This window comes from Sipha flava, unplaced genomic scaffold, assembly GCF_003268045.1.
Source record: "Sipha flava isolate LNK unplaced genomic scaffold, YSA_version1 203_pilon_pilon, whole genome shotgun sequence".
Taxonomy (NCBI): Eukaryota; Metazoa; Arthropoda; class Insecta; order Hemiptera; family Aphididae; genus Sipha; species Sipha flava.
The window spans coordinates 397,492-411,914 of record NW_020272799.1 but is presented as its reverse complement, the minus strand read 5'-3'; the positions used below and the strand labels follow the sequence as shown (position 1 = coordinate 411,914).

At 29.1% G+C, this 14,423-nt stretch overlaps 2 protein-coding genes across 7 annotated transcripts; one reads left to right on the top strand and one right to left on the bottom strand.

Moving 5' to 3' along the window:
- Nucleotides 1-1,774: 1,774 nt before the first annotated feature.
- Nucleotides 1,775-7,904, top strand: LOC112682446 (cyclin-Q). Of its 5 annotated transcripts, XR_003148514.1 has the most exons (8): nt 1,775-2,163; nt 3,817-4,066; nt 4,136-4,233; nt 6,350-6,568; nt 6,629-6,724; nt 6,791-6,922; nt 7,011-7,162; nt 7,657-7,731. XR_003148514.1 is itself a non-coding variant. In XM_025553053.1 (7 exons), exons 2-7 carry the CDS (start codon nt 3,838-3,840, stop codon nt 7,744-7,746), a joined length of 864 nt encoding a protein of 287 aa, XP_025408838.1. In that variant the 5' UTR covers nt 1,775-2,163; nt 3,817-3,837; the 3' UTR covers nt 7,747-7,904. The 5 variants fall into 5 exon arrangements, 4 of the variants coding, with proteins under 4 accessions (XP_025408838.1, XP_025408837.1, XP_025408836.1 ...); XM_025553053.1 differs by lacking the exon at nt 7,011-7,162 and having other exon boundaries at nt 7,657-7,904; XM_025553052.1 differs by lacking the exon at nt 7,011-7,162 and having other exon boundaries at nt 1,775-2,291; nt 3,820-4,066; nt 7,657-7,746.
- A 91-nt stretch (nt 7,905-7,995) lies between these two features.
- Nucleotides 7,996-14,206, bottom strand: LOC112682445 (transitional endoplasmic reticulum ATPase TER94). Of its 2 annotated transcripts, none has more exons than XM_025553049.1 (13): nt 13,889-14,206; nt 12,841-12,943; nt 12,031-12,284; nt 11,755-11,947; nt 11,303-11,671; nt 10,984-11,232; nt 10,757-10,921; nt 10,571-10,693; nt 10,283-10,495; nt 10,041-10,224; nt 8,637-8,761; nt 8,408-8,566; nt 7,996-8,345 (listed from the first exon to the last, which is right to left on the bottom strand). In XM_025553049.1, exons 1-13 carry the CDS (start codon nt 13,906-13,908, stop codon nt 8,085-8,087), a joined length of 2,418 nt encoding a protein of 805 aa, XP_025408834.1. In that variant the 5' UTR covers nt 13,909-14,206; the 3' UTR covers nt 7,996-8,084. The 2 variants fall into 2 exon arrangements, with proteins under 2 accessions (XP_025408834.1, XP_025408835.1); XM_025553050.1 differs by having other exon boundaries at nt 8,411-8,566.
- Nucleotides 14,207-14,423: the final 217 nt, after the last annotated feature.

Below are 14,423 nucleotides of genomic sequence, written 5' to 3'. Positions count from 1 at the left end.
TTTAAATTATTTATCATATAATCACATAATATAATAAATATAAATACAATAATATCTGCTTTTTTAAGCCGTAGTTTATGTTGGAGTAGAGTTATCTTATAGTATTGTAATAACCAGAAAATATGAAAATAAAAATTAAAAGGAATAGAATAAAATGGAATATAAAGGGGGAATATAATAAGGCGTAGTATATATGTTATGTACTTATATATTTTGGGGTTGATTACCTTCCTCCTTGTTTAAGAGAGAGCCTTCGTGATTACAAAAGTTCGAGAGCCGATCAGCGCAACTAGACAGTGTGGCAAGCCAAATAAAATAGCACTTTCTTGTTTTATAGCAGGTAATAGAATGCCGACGAGCTGTGAACTTACAACTATCGTAGGAGTGTAATGAGGTTGAAATGAAGTAAGATAAGCACAGGATTTGATGCACTGCAGCTGTGTAATTTGAAAAATTTAAAGAATTACACTTTTCAACACCCGTACAGAAAACTCATGCCAAACAAATGAATTGTATAAGTTAAATAGTCGTACGAGGTGATCAGTTGTCACAAGACTCTTTTATTAATTTGACGGTTGGTGCGCACTTACTGACAACCTAAGATCAAGAGACCATTACGCACACACCAGTGACTTATGGACAAGAGCTCCTTGCGTACGCGCTGGCGGTCTATGGGCAAGACTTCTGGGAGAGAGTTATATATCCCTGTTATATAGGGGTATGGCCGAATGCATCTTGGACTGATCGTTTGAAGATGTGGCCTACTAATGATGTCGATGAAGTATTGTAGGGTTAGGCCTTCATTGTTTGATTTTCGTGTTGTCTGTGCGGGTATCGAAAAATTCGTCATTTATTATTTTTTAAAGTGGTTTAAAATTGAATGGTGTGCATTATTATAATTGATTTATGCCGCATTTTACAGTCGGATGATGTACATCATTACAGTGTAGTAAAGAATTATACTTATTGAATATCAAAAAGGATAGTATATATATACGTCGTAGGCATATAGTCAAATCAAATAAAGTTAAATGCCTAGTCATTTAATTAAATTACTAGGAATATGATTAAATGCCTATTTCATGTCAGGCAAATAATAAAAAAACATTTTTCTGAATTGTCCAAGAATTCCAAGGCTTCTTGTGATCCAGGGCCCTGGGGCACTGCCCCACATTGCCCTATGGTAGTTACGCCACTGCATTCGAGTATGGACGAAGGAATGCGAAATCGGTTAGGTGATCGCACTAACCACGATAAGCCAGGGGTGGACAACTGGCGGCCCACGAGCCTTTATCTGGTCCGTACTATATTTTAAAATTACACCATACAATTTGAAAGTTTATCGTCTATATTCTAAACTTATCGATATAATAATTGTTATGTAGTATTAAACATCGTTAAATGTTTAAATGTCATATGTATGTATAAGTATAGCTTATATCGCCCATGGCTGTTTGTACCGAACTATTTAAGAATATCAGTTTCTTCGTATTATTCGTATCGTGCTGCCGTATGTGTTGAATTTATTATTTCCGTGTATATAAATGTTAATTAAAATTCATATTTTGAATGACCTTTTTTTTTTCTATGCTCAGGCTTGCTAGATTTTAATTGTCTAAAAATTGGCCCTCTAGTAACTTAGAGTTTGCTCTTCCCTACGATAAACCATTGTCGTGTTCCCAATCGGAATCATATTGGTCACACTATACACTGTGGTCATGCTGCGCGGACGACGCTTGTTTATCACCATCGATCGCGCTTATCACCGTTCTTCCTTGTTTGAGCGGACGGCGTTGTTCCGTGTGTATGGCGCATGTCCATGTTTGTGACGTCGTCTGTGTATTGTTCCCCGGTCCCCGTATCGCCCGAGCGTTTTTCTCGTCTACCGCCGACTACACGTAAAGTAGCTGATTTTGTTGTTTGTGAGTTATTTTTTATCAAGATCCGTTTACATTGTGCAAGTTTGGACGCCACATCGTTTCCTTGACGAAATCGTCTGTTGCATACATTGGCCGCGCATTAGTTGTATCCGCCAGCAAAAGCGTGCGACGGTTGTTCGCAAAAACTCGAGGCTTGGACGCTGTGCGATTGCTTCAGTCGGTACCTGGTTACCGTACTGTCTCCCGTTTACCGTGTATATCCATTTGTACGACAGATTATTAGGTGTGTATGAAATCAATCGGACCGGCTGCGGCCTATGGTAAACTAAATTACAACAACAGTGCTTGAAAAGTGCAAGTCGTTAATGGACGTGTAGTTGAGTTTCCAACACCACAGTGTTCTCGTACAGTGTAAGTTTTACTATTTGGTACTCCAAATATGGCAAAACCAATATTGTGTGGTTATGCGGTATCGAATGTTTCCAACGAAAAATAGATGAACGAATATCAAGATTGTCCCTAATTACAACAATTGATGATAGTAGTTTCTATATACATTTCCAATCATGTATTGATTTTTCTTTTAATAGTAATTTATTGATGTTTCTGTAATTACATTGGACGATAGATTTTATATTTATTTTTTCATTTTCATAAAACATTAAAACATTAACCTTCTAAATTAATAATCTTATTTATCAATTAATGTAGTTACTGTTAAAAAGGATTGGTTGGAAAAATTTCATGCACTGCTCTTGGAAAACTGCCTTTAATACAAGTTCATATTCAGAATCAATATGGAAAAGGATTTAAAAATATTTTTAATACTTGCATAATTAAACATACATAACATATTAATTTAATGATAATATTATATAGTAAAAAATATATAATGTATAGTAACTAATTATTAATAAAAAAATAGTTGAACACAACTTTGCATAGATTCTGGAAAATGTATTGATTATTTCTTCAATATTAGGATATTTTGGTGGATTCGGAATAAATCTAAATCTGTTAGTTGATCTTTACTGCAGCTATTCCTTAAATAGGTCTTAATTGTCTTGAAGTTGAATTTGAATGTTTTGCTGATGAAGGCAACTGAGAGTGTTGCAAATATGGATATTAAACACCAAATGTTTAGATGAAAGTCCTTTGGCATTACACTTATAGTATTAATTCCAGACTGGAAGTTCTTTATCGATTATTGATTTCCATTTTTCCATCCACACCTTCAATTCTGATTTAAAATTATCATAAATCAGTAAAAAACTGTTGTAAAAATTAATGCATTTGTAAAGTCATTGCAGCTGATTTAATTTAATTATACAATTTACAAACAAGTTTTGCAAATTAGAAATAATTTAATTATGTTTTATAAATCTTTCAATTAATTGATTTTTGAAGTAGTCTAAAAATAACAAAAAAAGATTTGAAATAAACTGTAGTTGTACAATTCATAAAGTTTGTGATAAGTCGTTGTTATGTTTTAAATATATACCTACTTTATAAATTTTGGTAAGCTAACCCATTACTTCCCTGCCATATATACAGGCTTGCTGTAATTTTATTGACTACTACCTTTATAACAATGTCAGAAATTCTAAGAGATTGAACACTGGAGTGATTAAAGTGAATTCTTTTTTTTACAATTAAAAAAATTATACTGTTTACTTTCATATAATATGTATATTATTATATCTCTTTAACTGAATTAATTTCCTTTAACAATAGTAACATACCTAATCACTTGTCACTTAAAATCAGTTGTCCGATATTCATGCATTTTTGTATGAATATGGATAATATTTATTTACAATGAATAGTAAATGTATTGATTTTAGTTATAATGTCTGTGACTTCACTAATAGTCATTAGCACTGTTGTATTATTTGTTAATTATTTATGTTTTAAAATGTGTTTTATTGCTTTCCAGAAGTCTTGAATATTTGACATAATGGGGAAAACAAAATTATCAAAAGTGAAGAGTATCACAAAAAGCAAGAACAAATCTCATAAGCAGAAAGTAAAATCTCACAAGAAAAACAAAAGTATTTCTAAAAATAAACATCGAACTAAACTGCGTTCAGAGAGTCAAGACAAATTACAAAAACCTGAAGCTCCTCTCACAAACTATTTGGCTTACAAGTCAAACTATATCGCTGTTCGGTATATATTTGAGTGTGGTATGTTTTATTGTAGTAAATCTATATGTAGTATAATATATATGAATTTGTATTTATATTTTATGATAGGTATAAAACTTGGTCTAAAACATATTACTATATGCTCAGCAGCAGTTTACTTCCATAAGTTTTATGAAAATATTGATGAAAATCCATATGACAATTATGTAAGTACTTTTAAATATTATTTTTTTTCTTAGTATTATATTTTAAACTTATTACAATACACCCTAATTATTGTATAATTAGATAGTTATAATTTATCCTCAAACACTAATGTGTAATTGAATATTTGTTAAAACAATTTCATCATTTTATAATTTGCAATATTATAATGGCTATCAAATAATATTTTAATGTAAAAATTATTTTGATTTTAAATTACTCTTCAAAATTTATTATATTAGTGTAATCAATTTTACAATACAATTTTTGTTATTTGCTTACATATTAAAATTACTTATATAAATTGTAATTTTTATATCTTCTGAAAAACAAATTTTTTTGAAATATTAAAATTAAACATTGATACCTATTTATTTTGATATTTTACTGAAAATATTGTATGTTTCAAGAGTTAAATGACAAAAGTTTATAAATTTATCGGTTTTTTAAATACAATTTAGTAAGTTAGGGTTTATATATATCGGTTTAAAAATTATTATTATTATTTTGACTCGTTTATTTTTTTGTATTAACATTATTAAATATTATTAAACTATTATTAAATTGGAACTTTGATTTTTAGAATGTAGTATTGGGCATATTTATATTTTTTTCAATCATTATATTAATGTTCTTATTTTTATAATACTTTAAAACATATTACATAAATAAAATTTTACGTTTGACAAACAAAAAATATTACATGTTAATAATTCAATGAGGTTTATATTTTTACAGATTTAACTGTATGTTTGTTATTTTATTAAATACTAATATGTGTTTAAATATTCGATGATTTTACAGCTTGTTTAATTATTGTAGTTGTACAAAATTATATAAAAAGATGAGTCAAAGAAAATTGGTTGTCTTGGAAACAAATAGTACACAATATAATTTAATGACTGCAAAATACATAACTTATTAGAAATCAATAGAGCACCAAATATCATAGAACTGCACTTTATTCATAATTAGGTGATTACATTTGATTAGTTCTTTAACTATATTATAATATATATAAAATTATATTTATACATATGTATTTGTTACTATTTCAAAGGATGAAAAAAAAAATTAAAGTTTGCTGTGTGCTTACACATATTCATAATATAATAATAATTTGCTAGTGCAGTTATTAGTACTGATAAAGAATATTTTTATGACAAGCATTTTGCTTTAAATTAAATGTTTGAGAGTACTAAATATTATTTTGAATTGAATTAATGAAGAACGAAGAATCAATATAAATTAGTATTAATGTATTGAATCAATGATAACGATAGATTTATTAAATCTATTATATAATATAGAGTGTATTGTAATAGTTTTTTAAATTTAATTTTTAACTGAATGTTTTATGATATAATAATTTAATAATATGAGCATGGCTTAAATTTTGTACATAAATGATAGTTTTTATTTATTTTACAGATTTATTTATATATTTTATATATATATATAATATGTATAGAAATTTTTTTAGAAATTAGAGATTATATGTCCTGTAATATGACCTTGTTATCTGATGGGTTTTTTGGTTTTTACACAGAATAATGTTCCAAAATATTTAAAAATGTTAAAAAGTTTGTTTCCATCTACATTATCACACTTATTGAACTGCATACAATTATTATGTTACAAAATTTATGCTTTGAAACACAAAATGTAAGTGTAATTACTGTTCATACTGATAAAAAGGGTGCAGTTGTTATTACTTTTTTCAGTGTTTGTATGTAAGTATATTTATAACTAAAACTTGAAAGACATAAAATATTGTTTGATTTTTAAATGTCATGAAATGAGGAATTAATAACAAATGAGCTTGGTTGGTTAATTATTGAAAAGAACATGGGACTTACCAAAATGTATACGAATTGTTACAGATGGTAGTTTGTACCTAAAATGGAATTTTGTTTTTGAATTATGATTATCAAGATTATATAATCGGACTATGTCAAACATTTCAATTATTATAGTTTTTATTTCATATAATCAAGCTAAATGTACTGCTTTCAGTAATATGTACTTATGCAGTTGCGAGTCTATTTAAATTATAAACAAAATAATCTCTCTTTATTGGCATGTAATACAACTTTAACTTGGCTTATATGTTTACAGTCTATAGCTAGTGCAACATTATACTTGGCTAGTAAAGTACATGATGAGACTGTCAAACTTCGAGATTTGATAAATGTGACATATCACACATTACACAGAGATGCGGCTCCAATACGATTAGCTGAAGATTATTGGAACTTCCGCGATTCTATTGTGCATGCTGAAATGTTAACAATGAGATTATTACAGTTTGATACTACATTTGATCATCCGCACAATGTAATTAAATTATTTATTTTTAAAAATATTTTTGTAATTATGTGCTTGTTGTTTCAACAGTATTTTCTACACTACGTTCAGACTGTTCGACCAGTGTTCTATTCAAAACATGGCAAGGACATCATTGTATTTAAAAAAGCATATGACTTTTTACATGTATGTATTAGTTTTTCATTATTCCATTAGTTTTTGGCAGAGTACTAATATTTTTTCAATTCTTAGGATTTTTATCATAGCAGTGATATACTCAAATATAAACCTCAGCATATTGCTATTGCTTGTATGGAATTAGCAATCAAAGTGTACGGCATTCCATCGCAGATAATTGATTATGAAGTACAGCCTTGGTATCAGGTATATTTCTTCTTTTTATAGTTTTGTCATTAAATCGTTCTCATTTCAAAACATGTTTTTGAATTAGTTTACATTTTTTTCGTTTTAGCAATTTTTTGCACAAAATCGTTCTATTATATTGTCTGCAAAATATCTACAATATGTGATCAAAAATTAAAAGTGTGAAAGATCATTGGAATTTGTGAACAATTAGTTGATGTATATTTTAGCTGATTTTTAAAAGGATACCAATCATTTGAAGTGATATACCTCTTTCTACATATCAGGACTGTTGATGTTTAGTCATATTATGATTATAAAATATATTATTGGCATAACACACAGGGTCGTTTAATAAGGTCACTTTATTTAAAAAAAAAAAATAAGCAAGTGAAAATGTACTGTTAAGACATCTTGGAAAATGTTTTATTTTCTTTGGATGTTTGTTCCTGAAATTAAATGTTTCTTATGTTTTAAAAGTAGTGAGAAAGTATTCAGAATATTAACTGAAAGATTCACATATTTTCATTTTAATTAAGCCAAGTGGATATTTATTTCAATAATTTATCTCATTTTCATGTTATGTTAATTGACTTGGATCTTTTAAAAAAATATACTGTGCAATTTTAATTTTCACTGGGGTTCATGATACTTAATATTATTGATAATTGAGACACGTGAATAATATTTATTTCATAAATTTGTGTTTATCTCTTAGTATGTACAAGTCATTTATATTTAAATTATTTTTTAAGGCGTTGATTGAAGATTTGGACAAGGATACACTTTGGAACATTATGGCAGCGATCATGGACACATACGATCTCGAATTAACTACTGACTAAAAGCAATACTATTCCTTTTTTTGTGCTTGTATTTTGTTTAAATTTTATTAATAATAATTCTTATAAAAGGAAAAATAAATAATAAAGAGTATAAAAAACAGACGAAAACAGCTTTTTTTGTATCCCACCAATTTTTTTTAAAAAAAAATCCTAAGTATTGTAAAACCACAACATAAATTAGAAAACTGTATTTAACTTATTAATAAACCATATATGTGTATTAAATTTCTTCATTTTATTTTAAAATATATATAAAAAAAAAAAAAAAAAATGCTTGAATATTTTTTTAAAACTTCAAATATACATTAAATCTATTATTTGAGGGAAGGGGAAACTGTTTAGTTGTACAAGTCATCATCACCATCATCTGCGAAGGTTGCTTGATCACCACCAGTTGTTGCATTATTGGCAGCTGGTTGACCTGTCGTTGTAGGGAATCTGAAATTTGTACCGAAACCACGAGACTGTTGTAAAGTTTGTGAAAACATCTCATATTTGCGTATGTCATTATCCGTTACAGAACGGCGAGCATACAACATAGCTTCTTCAAAATGAGCTTTTGTAATTTCTGGGACAGGATCATCTTCAGTTACATCAGTCTATAACAAAAAATATATTATAATATGTAACAAAATTATTTTATAATATGTTATAATACAACTACCTCCATTCCTTGATTATTGGCAGCTTCCCGCTCACGTCTAATTTCTGCTTCAATACTTTGTCTAATAGCAAGTTTGCAGGCACGTTGACATACTTCAGTCAAATCAGCACCAGAATAACCATGAGTAACTTTAGCAATGTAGGTTAGATCAACATCCTAAAATAATAATTGTAATATTAATTAATTCAAATGCATTTAATTAAAGTAATTAATGTATATTAATTACTTTAGCAACTGGGGATTTTCTTAGATTAGCTTTGAAAATGGCTTCACGTGATTTTTCATCGGGTAAAGGAATATAAATCAGTTGATCTAAACGCCCTGGGCGAAGAATAGCAGGATCAATGATATCTAAATTGAAAAAATAAATGAATTATTAAGTTTCAAATTATAATTTTCTTAATTAATCGGTTTTCATTCAAAATTACATTTGATCAATCATTTTAGTTGCCATAAATTCATCAAAATAGGTTTTCCTTCACTATATACCTTAACCTATTTTCTCATTTCAACTATAATTAGTGGTGCCACTTTTTAAATATACCTTCATGTTCTCTTTCCTTTCACTGCTCAACATTTTTGTTAATCACAATTAGAGCCCGGAATTGTATGCATTTGCATATTTTTATATATTACACTAAAAAATAGCTAGGTAAGAAATAAATTTGAATCTTAATCTAATATGTTGGTATGTGAAATTAAATTTGGCATATTTTAGCATTTTTCTGAAATATAATGCAAATATAGAAAAAAATGTTACGAAGTTATTAATATTATTATATATTACTTAGTGCATGTCCATCGTAAATTCCGTGAATCCTGCAGTTATATAATTTGATTTTTGTGTTATAATAAGATAAGATAAAGTTTGCTAAAAATACCAATAGGATAGTACTCTACAGGTAACTTAAAAAGTATTATAAAAATCCACTTGATTTGTTTGATTTTTGTTTAGATGAGTGAGTAATCAAAATAATATTTAATTTCAATACAGCATACAGTTTAATAAAATACATTTGATGTATTTTAAAGTGTATTTTTGGTTAAATATTAATTATTTAATAAATTGTAAACATTTTAAAATTAAATAAATAAACATGCATATTTTGTACGTTTTTAGTGCATATAATTCCGGGTCCTAATCACAATTGCTCTTAAAAAATCTACCTTTTAATCTCAATAGTATTTCAACTATCTGTAGGAGCTTTAACTTATCATAATTTTATCTTATAAAATGTAAATGTTTAGACATAATCATTATGACCATATATATATCAGAGACGGCCCAACTTTTTTCGGCCACAACCTACTAAAAATATACTTCACCTTTGAAGATCGACTGTCTTGGAAAATTTTTTTATAAACCAGAATAAAAGATAAAAACTATATAGATAAAACTTATCGAAAATTTGTTCATAATCACAATTAATTTTCGTGCACATGGCCTAAAAATAAATTCTAACATGATCAACTCAGAAATCATTCACGATCAACCGTTTGGTTTTACTTTTCAAGTGTCTAATTTACTTACTTCAGATTAATTTTTTTCACTAATCTATATGCCTGGTATTAATTATCTATATTGAAATAATAATAGTAATAACAAAAATAATTAGTATATTGAACTTACCAGGTCTGTTAGTAGCACCAATAATGAATACATTCTTTTTGGCACCCATACCATCCATTTCGGTCAGAATCTGATTGATTACTCTGTCAGCTGCACCACCAGCATCACCAACATTTCCACCTCTAGATTTTGCAATAGAGTCCAATTCGTCGAAAAACAGTACACATGGAGCAGCAGCTCTGGCCTAAATACAATATTTGTTTTAAACTAGCCAAAAATAAATCCATTATTAGTGTACATACTTTATCAAATATATCACGGACATTGGCTTCAGATTCACCAAACCACATAGTTAACAATTCAGGACCCTTAACAGAAATGAAGTTGGCTTGACATTCATTGGCAATGGCTTTTGCTAGTAATGTTTTACCACAACCAGGAGGTCCATAGAATAATACACCTCGAGACGGTTGCATACCAAATTTCAAAAATTTATCTGGATGTTCAACTGGATACTACAGATTATAGATACCAAGAGAAAGTTTTATTTATTATTATTATTTTTTTAAGTTAGTTTGATAATAACATACCTGAACAAGTTCTTGCAACTCGCGCTTTACATTAGATAATCCTCCAATATCTTCCCATGTAATATTTGGTACTTCAACAATAGTCTCTCTCAAAGCACTTGGACTACTCTTACCCATAGCATACTACAAAATTAATAAGTATATGAACTGATAATATAAAATTTGAAGAAATACAATTTAAATTACCCTAAAGTTCTCCATGGTAACAGCCAATGAATTTAATACTTCAGCATCAATTTGATCATCTTCTAAATCAATTAAGTCCATTTTTTCACGAATTTGTTGCAGAGCTGCTTCTGAACATAAAGAAGCAAGATCAGCACCTACATGACCATGAGTTTCAGCAGCAATCTATTTGAATTCATAAATTTTAGAATTATTAAAAACTATAAATATTACTTTATTATTTTTACCTGTTCTAAATCTACTTCTTCAGCAAGTTTCATGTTCTTAGTGTGTATACGTAAAACTTCTAAGCGTCCAGTAGCATCTGGTATACCAATATCAATTTCACGATCGAAACGACCAAAACGTCTGAGAGCTGAATCAATTGAATTTGGGCGATTAGTAGCAGCCATTACAATAACATGAGATGATGATTTTAAACCATCCATGAGTGTTAATAATTGAGATACAATACGACGTTCAACTTCACCATGAGTCTAAATAATTTATTAAAATATAATTTTAGAGTTTATTATTATTAGTTAATGTTACAATTTTTTAAATTACTTTTTCTCGTTTAGGTGCAATAGCATCTAGTTCATCAATGAAAATAATAGAGGGTGAGTTTCTATCAGCTTCTTCAAATGCTTTTCTTAAATTGCTTTCAGATTCACCAGCAAGTTTACTCATGATTTCAGGACCGTTGATTAAGAAAAAGAATGCTCCTGTTTCATTAGCTACAGCACGAGCAATGAGTGTTTTTCCAGTTCCAGGAGGTCCATACAGCAAAATTCCTCTCGGAGGCTTTACACCGATAGCCTTAAATAAGCTTGGATGTCTAAGAGGAAGTTCAACCATTTCTTTAATTTGTGCTAACTGTTTACGGCAACCACCAATATCATCATAACCAACAGTATTTGATGCTTCTTCTTCCTCCTAAAATATTTAAAGTATTTTATTTAATATTTAATATTTAATATCTAAATGTCAAAAAAAAAAAAAAATATATATATATGTACCTCTCTTTTAATTGGATCTCCTTCACAATGAATAACTGTATCATAAGCAACAATACAATACGGAGACGGATCAGTTTCAACTACTTTAAATTCTACAGCTCTCATGCCTCCTCGGACAATGAAATTATCATCTTTATGTATAGGTCTATACGCTTCTAAGAAATATGGTTTAAGGAATACTTCAAACAAATTTCTATAGAAAATAAATATGTATTAATTAATAATGTAAGTACATTTAAATTTAAAATTATGTAGAAATATAAAAAAAATCTTTACCCTGTTAAACCTTCAACTGTATCATCGATAGGTAAAACATGAATGCGCTTTCCATACTTTACATCAGGACATTGTTGTATTTGTACTATGTCTGATATTCTAACACGTAAATTATTACGTACTACTCTATTCATGCGTACTTTTTCATCTGGGCATGTTTCATCAGATAAAACAATACATACAGACTCTTTACGACGTTTGCCTTTTAACAAAACAGTATCACCACGAAACAATTGCAATTCATCCATTTTAGCCTAAAATTAATAAACAATTATTAAATGCAATAAGAAATAAAATAAATACTGTATTATTAGTTAAGTGTCCCCATTATATTTGTTGATTACACATCTGGAATAAATATTATTACCAGATGAGAAAATAGTAATAGATATATGAAGAAATTACATAAATGTAATTATAAATGCTTGAGAAATTATTGAAAATAAAATACTTTTAAGTTCTTTTATTATATTTATTTTTTTAAAAATTTGGAGCCATTTCATGTTGGTTTGGCTAGTAAGATTTTAATTTATATGATAAATATTGGAATATTTTTCTTTGTGGACAGCAATCTCATTTAGAAAGCAATATTATCAGTGACTAGGTTTGAACCAGCAACTATTTTTAGTCAAAACATGCCTACTTTATTTTTTTTAAATTCATATATACATTTTAAGGATAAGTAGTAAAATACCTAATTAATTGGTAAGTATGTTTCAGTGGTATTTTTTCAGTTATACCCCTTAAATAAAACTTTGAATACATATATAAGTACAACTTATAATTACTTTGTATTTTTATTTTTGTTACCTGGGATAGTGCAATAACTGAATTATCATCGTTGATTGCTTCTTCAACAATGAGCCTATTTGGACGATCTTTTTGCTTTAAAATTGCAGTGGCCAATTCTTCTCTGAAAATTTAAATATAAATTGAAAAACTGAAGTAAATTTATGAATGTACAATAAAAGTATGGATTCAATTCTAAATAATAATAACTTAATGCTAAAAATAATCTAGCAAAACAAAATATTATTTATTATAAGGTCAAGAATAATAATAAAAAATAAAATAGTAGTCAAGTATGTTATTGTTCCATTTATTCTTTGTGGAAATTAGGATCATAAGAATAATATTTAAAATACTATTAAAGTATAAACAAAAAGTTTAGTATGCCAACACATTTGTCTTAAAATAATTCCTGTGTACATATACATAATAGTCTTTGTCCGATGGACATAGTGTGCATAATTTTGTGTAACAGTTGTGTGACAATACTAATAGATAATTAAAATGTATTAAATGGTTAATACTCATAAATTAATGTATAAATAAGTCAATAAATAGTTTATATATAGAAATAAATAAATGCCTGGATTATTATTATATTTGTTAAGTAGGACTTGTTTTAAATTTAAAATTTATAGGAATAGATAGAGAATACATGTAGAATTGTGATTTTAATGACTTTGTATATACCAGAAGAATTTTTAATTTGAAACCGGCCGTATTTTACAAATATAATAATACTCTAGACAAAGATTAATTATTTATTTCTACACATTAACTATATATTAATGCTATTAGAATTCATTGTTAGAACGTGAACAGATTTTCTGTTAATTTGGGCTGTGAATCCTAGGGGAAAATGAATTAAAAGAGCGAAAATCATGACAGTCGGCAAATTAACGGTTATCAATGACCGAGCTAAACGATCGGCTAGGAAATCAATCGCGTAAATTCCAGGGAAACGGTGACAGCGTTTATTGGGAAACTGTCCGCATCAAGGGCAGTTTCGTAAAACAAAAAAACGTCGCTCGTTGAGGCGGTAGAGATTTCCACTAGTATTATAACTCACCCTTTTGCTGGTTCGGACATGATGGTATTCGGCGGTGCTTATGCTTTATAAAAATTGCTATCGACGATGTTTGCTCGTCGCTTTGAATACCGGGGGGTTGGGGCTAGGCGCACGAGACGTTCGAGAACTCGGCGGATTCGGGCACTGGGTACTTACGGAACGCACGGTCGTCGAAAAACCACCGACGGTTGAAAAATAACGAACAGTAGTTATGATAAAAAAAAAAAAAGAATGCGAATAATGAACACGACACAAAAGCGATGCTTGTACAATTACGTGTGTGTAATACGGTGGTTCGCTGCGACTAGGCTATGGTGGTGGTGGGGATGGGGGTAGGGACCGGGAAATCAAAAGAGCACAATCATGCCGTGGCCTAAGATGGCGGCCGGTATGGGAAAAACGGTCGTGCCAACGGTCGGTCGGTCTCTTTGCCGCGCGTCCGTCCACCGCGAATCGTTCGCGTCACGCACCGGTTATTATTCTATGGGTTCACCGAGGACCTAACCCGCGGCGGCCCGTCCACACTGTTGGTCGC

What these genes read in the sequence shown, in the direction of transcription:
- LOC112682446 (XM_025553053.1), top strand. Translation starts at nt 3,838, where the DNA reads ATGGGGAAAACAAAATTATCAAAAGTGAAGAGTATCACAAAAAGCAAG. An exon ending in TCGGTATATATTTGAGTGTG is followed by an intron (nt 4,067 to 4,135) that starts GTATGTTTTATT and finishes ATTTTATGATAG; the next exon opens with GTATAAAACTTGGTCTAAAA. An exon ending in AAGCATATGACTTTTTACAT is followed by an intron (nt 6,725 to 6,790) that starts GTATGTATTAGT and finishes TTCAATTCTTAG; the next exon opens with GATTTTTATCATAGCAGTGA.
- LOC112682445 (XM_025553049.1), bottom strand. Translation starts at nt 13,908, where the DNA reads ATGTCCGAACCAGCAAAAGG. An exon ending in CAGTTATTGCACTATCCCAG is followed by an intron (nt 12,285 to 12,840) that starts GTAACAAAAATA and finishes TATTAATTTTAG; the next exon opens with GCTAAAATGGATGAATTGCA. An exon ending in TGGTGCTACTAACAGACCTG is followed by an intron (nt 8,762 to 10,040) that starts GTAAGTTCAATA and finishes TTTTCAATTTAG; the next exon opens with ATATCATTGATCCTGCTATT.